Source organism: Emydura macquarii, unplaced genomic scaffold (genome assembly GCF_026122565.2).
Source record: "Emydura macquarii macquarii isolate MOO-44397 ecotype Brisbane River unplaced genomic scaffold, CSIRO-AGI_Emac_v2 contig_587, whole genome shotgun sequence".
NCBI lineage: Eukaryota > Metazoa > Chordata > Testudines > Chelidae > Emydura > Emydura macquarii.
Window position 1 is genome coordinate 10,615,643 of NW_027130724.1, and position 15,631 is coordinate 10,631,273.

The following is a 15,631-nucleotide window of genomic DNA, read 5'->3' on the forward strand; positions in this document are numbered from 1 at the left end:
TTCTATGCAGGTTCAACAGGTCCTCCTGGGCAGCAGGAAGCCGTCCACGCAAGTAACATACAAAGCTAAGTGGCGGAGGTTTTCGGGGTGGGCAGAAGCGAGAGGGTTACACCCTAGCATCTCCCCTATTCAGGCCATCCTGGAGTACTTACTGCAGCTTAAACTGCAGGGCCTGGCTTTGGCCTCCCTCAAGGTCCACCTGGCAGCCATCTCGGCCTTCCACCAACCCATGGAGGGCCGCTCCCTGTTTTCTCACCCTATGTCGGTGAGGTTCCTTAAGGGGGTGGAGAGGGCTTTCCCTCAGGTGCGGGACCCGGTGCCACCCTGGGACCTCAACTTGGTCCTCAACGGGCTGATGGGTCACCCATTCGAGCCCTTGGCTACGTGCTCCCTTCTACTCTTGTCATGGAAGGTGGCCTTCCTAGTGGCTATCACCTCGGCCAGAAGGGTCTCCGAACTGAGGGCGTTAACCTCGGAGCCCCCCTACACGGTTTTTTATAAGGATAAGGTCCGGCTGAGGCCTCACCCGGCTTTTATGCCTAAGGTGGTGTCTCAGTTCCACTGTAACCAGGACATTTTCCTTCCTGTGTTCTTTCCCAAACCCCATGGGTCGGAGGAGGAAAGGAGGGGACATTCGCTGGACGTCAGGCGAGCCTTGGCCTTCTATCTCGAGAGGACCAAGCCTTTCCGGAAGTCGACACAGCTCTTCGTGGCTGTGGCGGATAGGATGAAGGGCTTGCCTGTCTCCACCCAGCGCATCTCCAAGTGGATTACTGCCTGCATTAAAGCATGCTATGAGCAGGCAGGAGTACCCCTCCCAGGGCCGGTGAGAGCACACTCCACTAGGGCCCAGGCCTCTTCCGCAGCCTTTCTAGAGAGGGTTCCCCTGCAGGACATCTGCAGGGCAGCGACCTGGTCGTCAGTCCATACGTTCACGTCGCATTACGCCATCGTGGAACAAGCAAGGGAAGACGCAGGGTTCGGCAGAGCCGTGCTGTCTAGAGCAGGTCACCGATAACTCCTACCCTCCTCCAAGGTACGGCTACGCAATCACCTACATTGGAATGCATATGAGCAATCACTCGAAGAGAGAAAACAAGGTTACTTACCAGTAACTGTTGTTCTTCGAGATGTGTTGCTCATATCCATTCCAAACCCACCCCCCGTCCCCGCTGTCGGAGTTGGCAGAAAGAAGGGACTGGGGACCCGCGCAGCCAGCAGCGCCCTTTATACCGCGACATGAGCGCGGCACTCCAGGGGGCGCCTGAGCTGGCCATGCGGGGCTTGCTAGGGAAAAGGTTCCGGGAATCTGTGCACGGGGCGCGCACACACCTACATTGGAATGGATATGAGCAACACATCTCGAAGAACAACAGTTACTGGTAAGTAACCTTGTTTTTGCACAAGGCAACCTTGATTCTGGCACTTCTGAGCTTTTGAGTGCCTCACTTTGCAACCTTAGTGTTGTTTAAATGTATTTTTGTTTGTGTAATGTTGAATATAGCAAATGTAACGTAGCTTTTATAAAGCAAATACACTAGTGTGCTTTGTCAAGTCATTACTTCATTGTCAAGATAGATATCAGCACTTCAGGATAAAAGTTAAGATTTAAGTACAACTAACTTGAGTAAAAATGGCAACAAAATGCATCTTGTCATTCTCTTGTAGCTTTCCTAATAAGATGGTTCTGGGAAGAACTCATATAAAAGATGTGGCAGCCAAAAGAAAAATAGAGCTGAATAGCTACATACAGAGTTTGATGAACAGTTCAGCAGAGGTGGCAGAGGTGATTGCTCAAAGCATTTAAACAAAATTAAATCAAACTCTCAGATTTTAGTACATTTTAAGCTAACATGTAACCTTTTCCCCAAATGCAGTGTGATCTTGTTTATACTTTTTTCCACCCTTTACTTCGTGATGACAAAGCTGAAGGAATAGATGGAATAGCTAAGTCTACAGGTAGGAACACAAGCTTCTTGGGGGGGCAAAGTGGTAAATTGGATGACTGTAATATATCATGAAAAACTTGAAAGTACTTCAGTATTGCCCAGTACAAATTCCATCTGCTAATTGATTCCGCAGTTTAATCATTTTCCCCTCATAAAAAATAATTAGTTTTCATGCCAAATTCAAGTCTCCTTTGCTTTGAAAATGTCTTTCAGGATAAATCCTACACTATATGGCTTCAGTGTAGGATGTGCAATTTTTATTTTTATTTATAAGTGAGAATTTTTTGCTTATTTTTAATGCTTTTATTAAGCAGATCAAGGAAATTACTCCAATGCGCTCACTCTAATCCATGTTGATTCCTGTTAGAATAAATATCTATTCTTTCTGGGTACCCAATTTTGGAGTTAAAAAGTTCCTGGCACACTGATAAAAACTGAAACAAGGAAGTGAACTTGGCATAAGTCTTACATTTGTCAGTTTTCAATACACTTAATCAACTCAGTACAGTGGTACTGATGGAAAATTGTGTAAAGGAAAATAATTTGTGTGCATCTTTTTAGATGCAAGTCCATCGAGTCCTTCCTCCGGCAAAGTGGGAGGAGAAGTAAAGTTGTCTATCTCATATAGAAATGGCACTCTGTTTATCATGGTGATGCACATTAAAGACCTGGTGAGTAAAGAAAGTGAACCAAAAATTCACACACTTGTATTGTGTGACTGACATAGTTAGGTGTGTATGTGAGAGACAGAATGGAAGTATCTTTTTCCTTAATCACATTTGTTTTGTTAGTCTAATTATGAGCAGCTGTTCATATATTAGTTAATTGGGGTGGACACAAACTCTAATGCATTTCTTTGGAGGGAAAGATATTCAAATGGACATACATAAAAGTAGAATGAAGAGCATAACAATTAGCCTATCTTTACAGGTCACTGAAGATGGTGCAGATCCAAATCCCTATGTAAAAACATACTTACTTCCAGATACGAATAAAACATCTAAACGCAAAACCAAAATCACACGAAAAACAAGGAACCCAACATTCAATGAAATGGTAAGATAAATCAGTTACCCCGTAAAGATTCCATAATTTTCTTTTATAAATTACATGCTGGTGACCACAGGAATAGCTTAAGTGTATGGTAAAGCAGAGGTTTCTCAGAGTCAAGATCATAACTCTGCAAAGGGGGAAAAAAAATCTTAAAGCCAAATATTGATTGGCATATTCTAATTTGAATTCACAAACTGCACTAGTCATAACCCACATCACTTGTTGCTCACTCTGGTTACTTGAACTGATTGGATTTAGCCATCTTTGCACTAACAGCACCTTCCATCCAAGCTACTCAGGAACTTTAAACACAAGTTACACAATGTCCCTCTAACAGATAAACATCCCCTTTTTACACAGGATAACTGAGACACAGACTTGCCCAGGGTCATACAGCAAATTCCTTGTAGACCCAGGAGAGCAACCCAGGAGCCCTATCTATCAATCACCTTGCTTTAACCACCAGCAATCCCTTATTTTATTCTGGGCATCTAACAAACTCTCTTAGCTTTCATTGACTGTGGTTTTTTCATAGCTTGTGTACAGTGGATACAGTAAGGAGACATTGAAGCAGAGGGAGCTTCAGCTAAGTGTGCTTAGTGCAGAATCGTTGCGTGAGAACTTCTTCCTGGGTGGAGTTACACTGTCCCTAAAGGATTTCAACTTGAGCAAGGAGACTGTTAACTGGTATCGGCTGACTGCTGTGCCATATCTGTGAACTCCTACAGCAGAAAATAAGTGAAACAACTCTGCTCACTTGTGCTTTGTGCATTTTTCCTACTTGAAAATGACTTGGACAAATGAGACTCTGCATTTCAACACATGTTGGACCAACCTTCACAAAATTTAAACCACAGGATTTCTAGAAATCATTTGTTTACGCTTCTGTGATAATATCCAAGCATTAATGTAAATTAAGTTTGTAGTCAGAATACTTGCAGATAACTAAGGTTTTGAACCATCCCTGGAATATTCAGATAGTTTATTCTGGCTTTACTGTATCAGTTCAACCACATTTTAATCACTTGTCCTGTGGATATAGTACAACTGTTCTTTTCCATGTTACATTGTGTATGGCAAGGGTGCCCTAGAACACCAGAGTAAAGATGTGGGGTTTTTACTATTTGCCATTCATTGCTGTAGCAATGGTCTGTAAAATGTCAGTGCACAGACTGTCAGAAATGAAATTGGACAGAACAGCTGGAAAAATGTTGCATTTAATCCACGATTCAGATTTATCTAAAACATTAATCAGAATGGGTGCCCGTAATAGAAGATGTAAATAATGGTGCCTTACCTTATTCAAATGCTTCTTGTACCTCATTTCTGAAATTTAAAAATATTTACCCGTTAGCCAGGTTTAACAAACTCTTATCCAGCTTTTAGCCACCTCATACTGATTCTTTCCCTTGGAAAACTTGTGCAGTTTCCTAGACATAGCTGGAGTTATACCAACTATCTGAGTAAGATTAGTCAGTTCATTTAAGTGATGTTTTCTGTGTGCAAGTCACTGATAATTTGCAAACTTTAAATGAAGACTGGTTTCATGTGATGCCATGTGAATGTGTGGTCTTCCAGCATTTTAAAACAGTTTTTAAACTTCTAAGGATGTCAGTAGTGCAGTCAGCAAATAAATTAACTATTTATCTCTAGAGACCTTGGGTTTCACTATGGTGTCACATCTGATATTTACACATAAGAAAATACCCTATCCCATAACTTCATGTACTGTAATTGTCTCTACTTGAACGACATAGGACTGCAATAGCAGATGTGTTGCAACTCATAAATGATTTGTGTTGGCAGATATACCTGGCTCAGACTAGTATTGTCAGTCCCTCACCTCTCGTGAAAATTAACTGTATTGATAAATTTTATTCCTGTATGTGATATATTTAAAATATCATAGGGAGAGAACTGGGTGTAAATACAATTTACTGAATCATATATGTAATTACGAGAGTCCTGTAGGTCTGACTGCACTACATGTATGGGTTTCTTAATTCACTGATCAGTTTTATGGTGACCAGTCTGTTCTCCCTGGACAAAGCTGTATGAAGACTGTAAATCGCACAATATTTTTAGCACTAAATTAGAAACACTTTTCAATGAAGGCTGATAGTTATAGAATATAATACTGACTGTCACTAGCAAGGAACTTAAAGTAAAATATGCAATGATGAAGAGACAGGACAGGAAACTGACAATCTATTTTATTTGTCCAGCAATAAAATGTTCTTTTGATTCTCTGCTGCCCCCCTCCCTGCCCCACACCAGTACAATGACCAATCACCTTTCCAACCCAGAAGAGCAAAGTACAATTGAAAAGTACACTTAAATCTTCTTTTGGTGTCTAAAACATTCACGGTCCAATTTCTTAGGAATGATTACAATAAACATCTACGAATGTTTTTCTGAATGTTAGAACTGGTTTGTTACTAATGGGAGTTAGTTAAAATGCAGAATCCCAGTTTTATTTGCTGTCCTGTGCACAATTTTTCATTCAGTATATAGCATGTAAATAGTAACACATAGTAAATATAACTAACTAGATTGTATTTCCTGCTCACTTGATGCTTTTGAGACTTATTCCATTCCATCATCAAAACCACAAGTCACTTAGACACAGGAAAGTAGGCTACTGTTTTTGTGAAACGTTTCATTGTTAAATAAATTGAAAGCAATACGTACTGCCTTTTTGCAGTATTATTACAGCACAGTGTCTTACAGCACAAAATGTAAGTAGAAACTTAATGCTTTTTTTAAAAAATTGATTTCTGCAACTGTAACAGTTGTCTGGACTTTGGTTAGAAAACATGTAGTACTGTATGATTGTTGGCATTTGTCCTGACTTCTGGTTAACAATGTTCTTCATAGCTCAACTGATTTCTGTGCCTTTCCCTCCCCTTTTACAAAATACACATTGGCTAAAGCTTTTTAGGATCATGTTTTTATTTTTTGTCTGTAAAATCTAGTCTTGGGTCCTCACCAAAATATTAGAGGAACAGCACTGAGTTTGCATCTCTTTGCACTATTCTTGATGGGTTAGAAAAAAATCAGTGGTCAAGACCTTTTTGATAAACTGTGTTTAATCTTTTATTAAATGAATTAAAAGTAAGCATAAAAAAGGAACATATTTAAATGAAATTTGCCAGTACACTAATTTGATGTTTTAAAATGAATATAGTCTCAACAGCTTTTTATACCTTGTTTGATCTAGTAAAAAGATTATATTTTATGCAACATGTGGCCTGCAGCCAGAAATAGAATTGCTTCTAAGGACCATTATGTTTTGATATTTCAGAATAACAGCTTGCTCTAAGAACAGTTACCACCTCATTTTTCTCTACTAAATAACCTACCTAGGACTTTGCACTGATTTTTATTACTGCCTTTTTATGATCTACAGGTACCTGTATGTAGATGCATGTGCAATCTTTGATAAAGCTCTCATTTCTCTATTTTTAAAAATTAGATTGTGTAGACATCTCAATACCTTGCCTTACAGTGACTGCTCTTTCTAGGATTCTAATATGGTGACTTTTTTCCAAATTAAATAAACCTTATTTCTGGTATTTGCAGAATATGCATGTTACAGGGAGGGGGGGAGGTTTGGGCAATATTGTACCATTCTCATCCACAGGAAATCAACTTCCTTATGCTATTTACTCACATACTGTGATTAAAATAGTGCAAATGTTGTATAGATGGTAAAACTCATTGGGAGCAAATATAGTAGTTTGCCTCACATTGTCTATACATCTGTAAGAACCAAATACTTCAGTAATTACACTGATGGCTAATAAAGATGTACAAAATGACCATCAAAACCCTACCTTTAATTAATGGGTTAAATGTGATTTGATAATTGTCCTACCATTACATTAAACACTATTCTAGAATAAAGAACTGGTGCTGTCTTTTTCCCCTTCCCACCCCCCACTCACAAACCTGTGAAGCCAAACAGTAAGATGTGGACAACTTCATTTGAAAGCCAAAAGAAGTCTATGTACATCGATACAACTTGGCCTTCAGTATTCAAAATTCCCAGTGCTGTATTGTGTACACTTGAAACCAAACCTAAAGTGCAGCATAACATTTTTTCAGTATATTAGTATTAAATTAGTCCTAACAGTGAGCTTTGTAAACATCGGAATTGAAACTTTCAATGCAGGGATTTAGATAGCTGTGTTCCGTGGCCTATGGTTCGCTTAAGCATATTCTGTCAAACTTCAGGTTAGGTTCCTCCCCTCACCTGGAAAGCTCAGGACACTGATAATTCCACCACATTATTTGTGTGTATATAAAATGCAAAACACATTTCTAGAGATTAGGAAAAAGGGCTAGAATCATACTTAGAAGCTTTAAGGAAGGCAGAGTATAGAAGAAAAGTGATTAAGTAAAGTAGCAGATTTGTGGTAAACAAAAAAAAAAAAAGAAATAGCCCTTCCTACAACTAACTCTAAACTCTGTACCCAGTGCACTGGCAATCAGTAACACAAGCCAAAGGCTATAGTAATGGTTGGAAATGCTGAATTTATGTGTATCATGTAATCAATAAATACCACTTAATTAATGCAGGAGTGAATTCTTCCATTTCTTAGGTGTGTATGTATATTTCTGCCTTAGTATATTTCTTGTCCCTTCAACCTGAAGCCTTTACCAAAAAAAAAAAAAAAAAGTCAGCTGTCAGCTTAACCTTTAGGAAGAGTTTTAAAACCCTTATGGATCAGCTCAAGTCAATGAAAAGTGGTTATTATAATTTGTCTTTACTGGATTAAAAGTCCAGTAACATATAGTGAATAATGAAGACAGGAATATTACTAGTATTCTGAAGGCTTCCAATTTTTCAGTATGCTCCTCCCTTTACGATTATATTTGCATCAACTTTTTTCTAAAAGAAACCTTAGTGTAAGTTAAAGTTGTAGGACTAAACAAGCACAACTTTCAAGGAGATACACAAAAAGGTATCGTAATAAAAATGTTCAAGGATTTATCTCTATCAGAATTACTTTTAACATAATTGTTACATTTCTAATGCTTTTTGGAATCAGGGTAGCAGCAATAGTAGGATGGTGGGGCAGCTGCCCTGGCTAATCTCAACTACCTGTACCTAACAGAGCACTGCAGCCTGGTGCACCATAATGCTGAGATGTTCTGAACGGAACACAGGCTCGAGGTTGCAAGAGTAAATTGTGCATGGCCCATCTAGTGCTGTGGCTGATAGGAGGAATCAGGAGCTGGGTACCTTTTTACTACCATGCTCAATATCTTGCCTTGCAAGAAAAAATGAACGTCACACTCCAAACAAGTCTTACCTTTTGCAGATGAAACTTACAAATTGTTGGAAAGAGCAAGATTCAAAGAGTTCAGTCAACAGCTGTGGTAACGTGACCAGGAAATAACAAGAGAAAATAGCAGCTTTGGTACATCAAAAATTAACCAGACTGGGGCACTGGAACACTTCTCTAGGGCAGTAAATTAATGGTCAGAAATATATTGCTTGGCAGGTTAGGACATCTGGCACTGCTGCTTGTTAGTAGTGAGAAAAATGTCTATCCCCTTGGGTCCTGGGCAGATATCAGTTGTGCCTACGCTGACTACTGAGGCTGCTTGCTTAGGCACGGGGACCCATCCTTGCTGCCACCCTCCTCCCTGGTTGGCTGCTTGATAAGATGCAACAGTTGAATACAGTTGCAGAATGTGAGTGCTGTGGTGTAAGGTGTGATAGGAGCAGGTGTGTGCAGGCCCATTCTGCCTCTGACACATGCTATGGTGCTATGGAAGCCCAGGTTTTTGCCTTCCCAGTTTAGCACAAGTTTGAGAGAGTGTCTTGTTTTGAGGTTTGGATTTTGCATGCTATGGGGTGGCCCCTCACCCCGTGGTGTCCAAGCCTAGAGGTGGCCTGGGGAGAAATGGGGTACTGAGCATTGCAGAGACAGGGCCTGTTGCTGCACAGGCTCCTAATATAAGAATAGCCATAGTGGGTCAAACTATGGGTTTATCCAGCCTACTGTCTTGCCTTGAACCAATGGCTGGCATCAGACCCTTAGAGGGACTGAGCAGAGGAGAGCTCACAGGCAGGGGAATAAGCTGTGCCTGCCTCCTTCCCCCCATCTGTTGTTTCACAAGGGTGCTTATTAAAGGCTTTTTCCTAGTTCAGAGCAGGACGGCCAGTCGAGCTTCTAGGTGAGGTTTAGGGACACCTAGCGCCTGGGGTTGCTTCCCTGACCATCTTGGCCACTAGCCATGCTTGGACCTATCCTCCATGAACTTAGTGTTTTTTTTAAACCGCGTTACAGGTGGGGCCCTCAGGCCACCCCACCGAGTTGCGCAGGGGCCTGTGCAGGGGGCTGAAGAAGAACCTCCTCCTGGATGCAGGAGGCCCAGCACATTAGGCGGGGCCCAAGCGTCATTTTTTCAGGCCAGTACGAACTTGTAAGCGGGGCCCCCCTCCCATGATACAAATCTCCACGATCTGCAACTCTCACGAGCTCTGGACAAGAGCGGCAGAGCAACACGTTTCCATAAGTGGCCCCAGGCCTGAGCTACGATTGAGCCTCGTTTTTCCCCTCAGGATGATGGGGGTCGCAGCCTGGGCTGGGCCCTGGTAACCTATGCCCCCCCTCCCCCACGCGGGGCCCTGCCTGTCGGCTTTAGACCTGCTGCCTGTTAACGTGGCTGCCAGGTGCCGGGCTACGTCAGAACCAGGCCCTAGGCCCGTCTCTGCCCGGCCTGACGTCACAGCTCGCCGAGCTCAACAGTCCCAGGCTTGTCCCTTGGTCCCGCCCCACAGCACGTCTGGAACCTTCCCCGGGCCCAGCCACGCCGAAGGCGGCCGCTGCGATCCCAGCGTGGGCGCGACCCGCCCTTGTCGTAACCGCTGCGCCCGCTGCCCGGAGCGACTGGAACCAACCAACCAGCAACCGCCCTTCCGCTCCTGCCCCGCCCCCTGCGCGAGACAGGCGCCAGCGAGGCCCCACCCGTCTATCTACGCCCAGCCCAGGGTAGGGGCCGCAGTGCAGTCTGGGATGTCCCATCCATACTCGCCGGTCCCCCGCGCCAGCTGTAGGCTCCTCGTGCCGCAGTGCATGCTGGGAGTCGAGGGAGAGGAGGCCGCCTCTGTGATTGGCCGGCGCGCGGACGGGGTGGGGTATGCGCTGACGTCTCTTCCGGCGGAAGGGGTGAATGATCTGGCCCAGTTTTTTTGGTCTCTCTTTCGCTGCCCGGCGCCATCATGGGTCGCATGCACGCTCCGGGGTAACGCTGGCAGCGCCGGGTTTGGTTCCCGTGGGGCCCGCGCCTGGTGAAGCGCGGAAAGATGGGCCCGGGCGGGGTGGGCAGAGCGAGGCAGAGGCGTCCGCTTCCCTACTCGGGCCTCGGCTCGTGAGGCTTGGCGGTAGCGCTGGGCCTTGCGTCCCGCTCGCAGCCGGGGGTAGCGCAAGTACTTGGGGGCGACCCCGGCTGGCTGCCGCTCCGCGCTGCAGGCATAAGCCTGTGCGCCTGCCCTGCTCCGTCCCCGCTGCGTGTCGCTTGTAACCCACCCCCGCTCCCCATCCGATGCTGCACAGGGGCGCTTGGTCACGGCCTTTTCTAGTTTGCAGGGGGCCAGTAGTGTGGGGCGCGCCGAGCAGTTAATGGGGTGCTAGGCTGGTGAGAGCTAATAGATACACTCCCTCTAAGGAGGAGAAAAGGGCAGTGCGGGAAAGTAGGGTAGTTGCGGGCTAGGCTGGGCAGTAGTGCCAGTGGTAAATTACAGGCCCAGGGGATTGCCACGTGCACGTGTTGCCCTGGTGTCTAATAGGTTTTTATAATTTAAAAATTTCTTTCCAGTCAGCATTGTATGCCTTTGTTTCCAACAGGAAGGGCCTGTCCCAGTCAGCCTTGCCTTATAGACGCAGTGTGCCCACAGTAAGTAAACTTCTTGATTGCTTGTCAGATTACTTTCACCTCTTGACCATTGGTTTGACTTGAGCTCAGATGTGTGGTGTTTAAGGATCTGATTTTCACACAGGTTTCTGGTTTGATGGATGTGGTTTTATGCCCCCAGTGAAAATAAAGCACATCTTGTAATACATAGATGTCTAGTTGTATGACTTGCAGAGAGACTGCTTGGAGTTTAATTCTTACTGATTTGGTGTGAGGGTTGTTGAGATTGTCAATAGAAAACCAGGTCCTACAATCTAATGGCTGTTTCATTTGCTTGGAAAGTGTTTGTGGTCTCTCCAGTTCATGGGACATTTCTGCCTTTTTTTAGGTTACTTTCACAGCACTTCTGTAGGCAGTATCAAAGACAAGGGATTGAATATACTTGGAGAATAAATGGCTTCCTAGACATGTTTGCACATGGATGCTCAGCAAAATTAAGTTGAATCAACTGAAGGTGTGAATTTAAAGCACACTAACCACTTGTGTGAGTGCTTCTATTCAGAAGTAGTGGCCTTATTTCACTTTAGCTTCATGAGTGATGGCCACTTCACTTCTGAACAAGAGCATCCTCACGGGGATTTAATGTTCTCTAAGTGCATGCATATCTTCAGTTAATTCAAGTTTACTTTTCTGAACATCCTCTAAGAACACTCTTCTTAGCTATGGATAGAACAGCTAGGAGAACACTGCAGTGCTGCCATCAGAGCAATCGTCTCTCACGAAAATCTTAAAAGGAAGTCCATTTGAAATGTTACCTATTTCACTTAATTGTTTTTAATAAAAAACTATTGTTGAGTCCATTTAATTCTTTTTAGATTTTCTTATCAGATTGTTGTGGAACTTCAGTACTCTATCAGTATTCTCAGTTAGGTAGTGCTCTATTCACTCAGACAATCCTTTACTTCAAACCACAAACTGTCTTTTAATAATTCACTCACCAAAACAATTTCTGATTCACTTAAGACTTGAAGTTTTACAGGAACTTTTTTCTTTTGCATGTCACCATATGCTATATGACCATAGTAATTACACTGTTGCTATGACTTCAGTGATAACTCCTTGGTGATGTAATTTTTTCATTACTTTTATGGTGTAGTGGCAGTCTGAGTTTGGTTATGCTCTTGGGTACCATAAAGCAGTCCATCTCCAGCTTTAGAGGAGATTGTAGAGAAATCATGTGGATGTGTACTTCTGGTCATTAGCACTGACTGTTCCATGCATGCCAGTTACTAAAACTTGTTAAGAATATTCCCTTTTATAGTGCACATACATTTTGAATAATTAATAGAATATTATTGCATTTCAAAACTATTAGCTGTATAATTTTTTCTCTGTAATCTATACTTATTCATCACTGTGGCTCTTTATCAATTTTTTTCTAGTGGTTAAAACTTACTTCTGATGACGTAAAAGAACAGATCTACAAACTGGCTAAGAAAGGTCTAACTCCTTCACAAATTGGTAAGTTTTCTGAACAACACTTAAAAGAATGGATTTAAGTCTGCAAATCTAGGTTTAATTCTCAGTTTTGCCAAAACTTCTTGGTGACATTGGACATCTTAATTTGTAACCTTAATATCTGTCAGTTTGGATTTCTTCATCTGTACAATGTGGGGGGAAGTTAGGTTAAATTAAAGAGCTTTGGGATCCAGCAGTTCCATTGCTCTGGTAAGATGTAGGTCTCTCACTGTGATGATTGTTTTCCAACCATTCGCAGTTTCCACCAGAAAGGTTTTCCTTAATGTTGGCTAAACCTTCCTTGGATGTCTGAGTGAGCCTCTAGAATAATAGGACTTGTTTGCTTGTTTTTTCTGGTATAAAGTATGTAACTCTTAATTTCAGGTGTAATCCTAAGGGACTCTCATGGTGTTGCCCAAGTTCGTTTTGTAACTGGCAACAAAATTTTAAGGATCCTTAAGTCCAAGGGACTTGCTCCCGACCTTCCGGAGGATCTGTACCACTTGATCAAGAAGGCTGTTGCTGTTCGCAAACATCTTGAGAGAAACAGAAAGGTAAATAATCTTTGGTCAAGGTCTCTGAGTGGCAGAAGAATATAGTGGTGATGTATTACAGTTTCTATCAAGGTAAAGCACCGTAAAAACTTATGCTAAACCTGAAAGTCTTCGAACTGATTTTAGACACTTCGTGATAATCTTATTTGATTTTTCATTTGCTTTTGACAACTATATATAGCAACTTCATTGTAGATTCAGTTATTTTATTAGATTAATTAAATTTAAGTTGAATCCTGTGATACTGTTCTGAAATTGCTATAAATATTTGAATTAATATTACATATGGTTTGTCAAAGTGCAAATCAGTTTTTGATACAAAGTGTTGAGCTTGTTTTCTGATCTTTACATGACTGCTAACTGCAGCCTGAGCAGAGATGTTCCGTGTGCTTCAGGAAATGTTGGTCATTATTTCATCTCAGTAAAATCAGAAGGGCTTGGCTGATAGAGTTAAAACTTGTATTGCCTGTAAAAGAAAGTTGGACCTGTCTTGTTAGCACTGATGCTTATCTTATACTTTGTGTCTGAATGCACTGTAGGTGACTAGTGTGGTTGATGGGTCCAAGAGCAGGGTTAAAGTCAAAAGTGGGGATAATGGACCTTTACAGTAGCTGTGGATAATATTAAAACACTTCCCCTTTCACCAAAGCTTGTCTTAAGCATAGATAAGATCTCTTTGGATGCATAATGGGGATTTCTTGATTTGATTGTATCTTCCTTTCATTTTTAAGGATAAAGATGCCAAATTTCGTTTGATTCTGATTGAGAGCAGAATTCATAGACTGGCTCGCTACTACAAGACCAAGAGAGTACTCCCACCCAACTGGAAGTAGTAAGTGTGTCTGTTCTCTTGTAATTTCCAACCTGGGGGTCCCATAGGGCTACTTGACAATGGAATTGAGTTCCGTGTGCATGTGCGTGTGTGTAAACAAACAAATACACTGCTAAATAAGAAAGCAAAGCAGTGGCTGGTTTCAGATTTTACTATGTTTGAATGTTGGAAAATCCAGTAAATTTGTAGGTTGATATAGTGACTAGCACCAGCTAGATTAATTTATTATACAGTATCAATCATAAACTGCAGTCTCGTGTACCCTCATTAAAAATTCATGTAACAATCTAAAATCACCTTTCTCTATAGTTCCCATATCAGTTCCATTGCTCAGGTCAGATTGCTCACTATGATGACTGATTTTTTTTCCAACCATTTGCAGTTTCCACCAGAAAGGTTTTCCTTAGTGTTGGCTAAACCTTCCTTGGATGTCTGAGTGAGCTTCTGTAATTCAGAAAAGCCTAAATTTAGCTAGCTAGGCTGTTGAAAATTACTGTTGTTGTAGCTATTCTTTGCTCCATCAAATAGTAATGCTCTTAGTCAAACATAGTAAAATTGGTTTGAAGCAAAGTTGTTTTGGGTTTTTTTGGCAATTCAGTTGTTTGAGAAGTTGCCATTGCACTGGCAACATCCAAAATGAGAGGAAAATAATTTGTTTTTGTTTTTTTTTCTAGTGAGTCATCCACAGCCTCTGCTCTGGTCGCATAAGAATTCACTCTTCTTTTTACTGAAAGAATAAAGTCACATTAAAGACCTGTGTTATCTTCTAAATTCTTTGTGGATATTTCATTAAATGCTAAGCTTTGGGAAGGGGGTTATGAGGATAAGCATGTCAATCTTTGGTGTATTTAGGTTTTATGGTAATGGGTGGCCATGTAAGTTAAATTGCAGGAAGAACTTCATGCAATGGATTTTTCCTTGAGACCTACTTAGTCCAGTGGAACACCCTTCAGTGCCTTGTCATCTCACATCTTGACTGCATTACAACCACTTGTTTCAAAGTAGGATTACTGAGCAGAGACTGCCCAGCCAATCCTAAACTACTCCATTTTGAAAGGGTAGGTGCAGAAAATAGTAACTGTAAAGAGTTTTGAGATACTGACCCTGCTGGTTCTCCTGCTTCTCCTGCAAATCCCTGCTTCAAAAAACTGTTCTGTAGGCAACACAGCCACCGTGCACCATGCTGTTACCGCTAAAGTGTCTGCTGTAAATTTTCTTACTAGTGGCCAAAGCTTATTAGGAAAAAAAAAGATAATTGCTTCTCCCTTCATAGCTCCAGTTCTTGTCTCACAAATACTACTGAATGTCTGTGTCTACCCTCAGGTAAACACAGCCAAAATAGTGGCCACAACCAAAAACTTTGGCATCAGATGTTATCTAGAAGAAATAGAAGTTCTAAGTCCCTTAACCACAGGATCACCCTTTATCTTTTTGCAGTTTTCACCTTCTTCCAATGTCTTCTGTCTCAATGTCAGTGAGCTAAGTCCCTTGACACACATGTTGGTAACTGTTCTATTTACATAAATACTGAACTATGCAGTTTTTAATGTTCATGGTCCCCAGCAAACATTTCTGAACTCTTCAACTGCCAAAAGTCTTCTAGAGGTTACTCCTCAGAAATATCCGTTGGGAGCAGGGAACAAACATGCATTTTTAAAAAGGACTATGATAAAATTACAATAGTGTGTACATTCCTAATGCCTCGTTCCATTTTTTTCTGTGGCCTTATAAAAAATATTTTGAATAAGTTTTGAGTACAAAAATTATTCAATGTGCGACTAGAATAAATGCACAACGTTAGTGATGCTTTGAGTCTGATTCCCAAACTTCAGGATTTGCAATACTCTGTTGCTGTC

At 41.9% G+C, this 15,631-nt stretch overlaps 2 protein-coding genes and 2 non-coding genes across 5 annotated transcripts in view; all 4 read left to right on the forward strand.

Moving 5' to 3' along the window:
* Positions 1–7,564, forward strand: part of PIK3C2A (phosphatidylinositol-4-phosphate 3-kinase catalytic subunit type 2 alpha) — a 96,473-nt gene extending 88,909 nt beyond the window's left edge. For both annotated transcript variants that reach the window (XM_067540686.1, XM_067540687.1), the window contains exons 29-33: positions 1,669–1,786; positions 1,878–1,959; positions 2,511–2,620; positions 2,880–3,005; positions 3,538–7,564. In XM_067540686.1, the coding sequence (XP_067396787.1) occupies positions 1,669–1,786; positions 1,878–1,959; positions 2,511–2,620; positions 2,880–3,005; positions 3,538–3,720 (619 nt within the window). In that variant the 3' untranslated portion in view covers positions 3,721–7,564. The remainder of the gene's footprint in view (positions 1–1,668; positions 1,787–1,877; positions 1,960–2,510; positions 2,621–2,879; positions 3,006–3,537) is intronic.
* Positions 7,565–10,160: 2,596 nt separating this feature from the next.
* Positions 10,161–14,546, forward strand: RPS13 (ribosomal protein S13). The gene is made up of 6 exons (XM_067540402.1): positions 10,161–10,262; positions 10,865–10,913; positions 12,314–12,392; positions 12,774–12,943; positions 13,675–13,775; positions 14,450–14,546. Exons 1-6 carry the CDS (start codon positions 10,240–10,242, stop codon positions 14,481–14,483), a joined length of 456 nt encoding a protein of 151 aa, XP_067396503.1. The 5' UTR covers positions 10,161–10,239; the 3' UTR covers positions 14,484–14,546.
* LOC137148193 (small nucleolar RNA SNORD14) lies at positions 12,616–12,706 on the forward strand. Its single transcript, XR_010918471.1, has one exon. It is a non-coding gene; the product is annotated as a small nucleolar RNA SNORD14 (small nucleolar RNA).
* On the forward strand, positions 14,120–14,215 carry LOC137148194 (small nucleolar RNA SNORD14). The gene has a single exon (XR_010918472.1). It is a non-coding gene; the product is annotated as a small nucleolar RNA SNORD14 (small nucleolar RNA).
* Positions 14,547–15,631: the final 1,085 nt, after the last annotated feature.

What these genes read in the sequence shown, in the direction of transcription:
- RPS13 (XM_067540402.1), top strand. Translation starts at nt 10,240, where the DNA reads ATGGGTCGCATGCACGCTCCGGG. An exon ending in GGTCGCATGCACGCTCCGGG is followed by an intron (nt 10,263 to 10,864) that starts GTAACGCTGGCA and finishes TGTTTCCAACAG; the next exon opens with GAAGGGCCTGTCCCAGTCAG. An exon ending in ATCTTGAGAGAAACAGAAAG is followed by an intron (nt 12,944 to 13,674) that starts GTAAATAATCTT and finishes TTCATTTTTAAG; the next exon opens with GATAAAGATGCCAAATTTCG.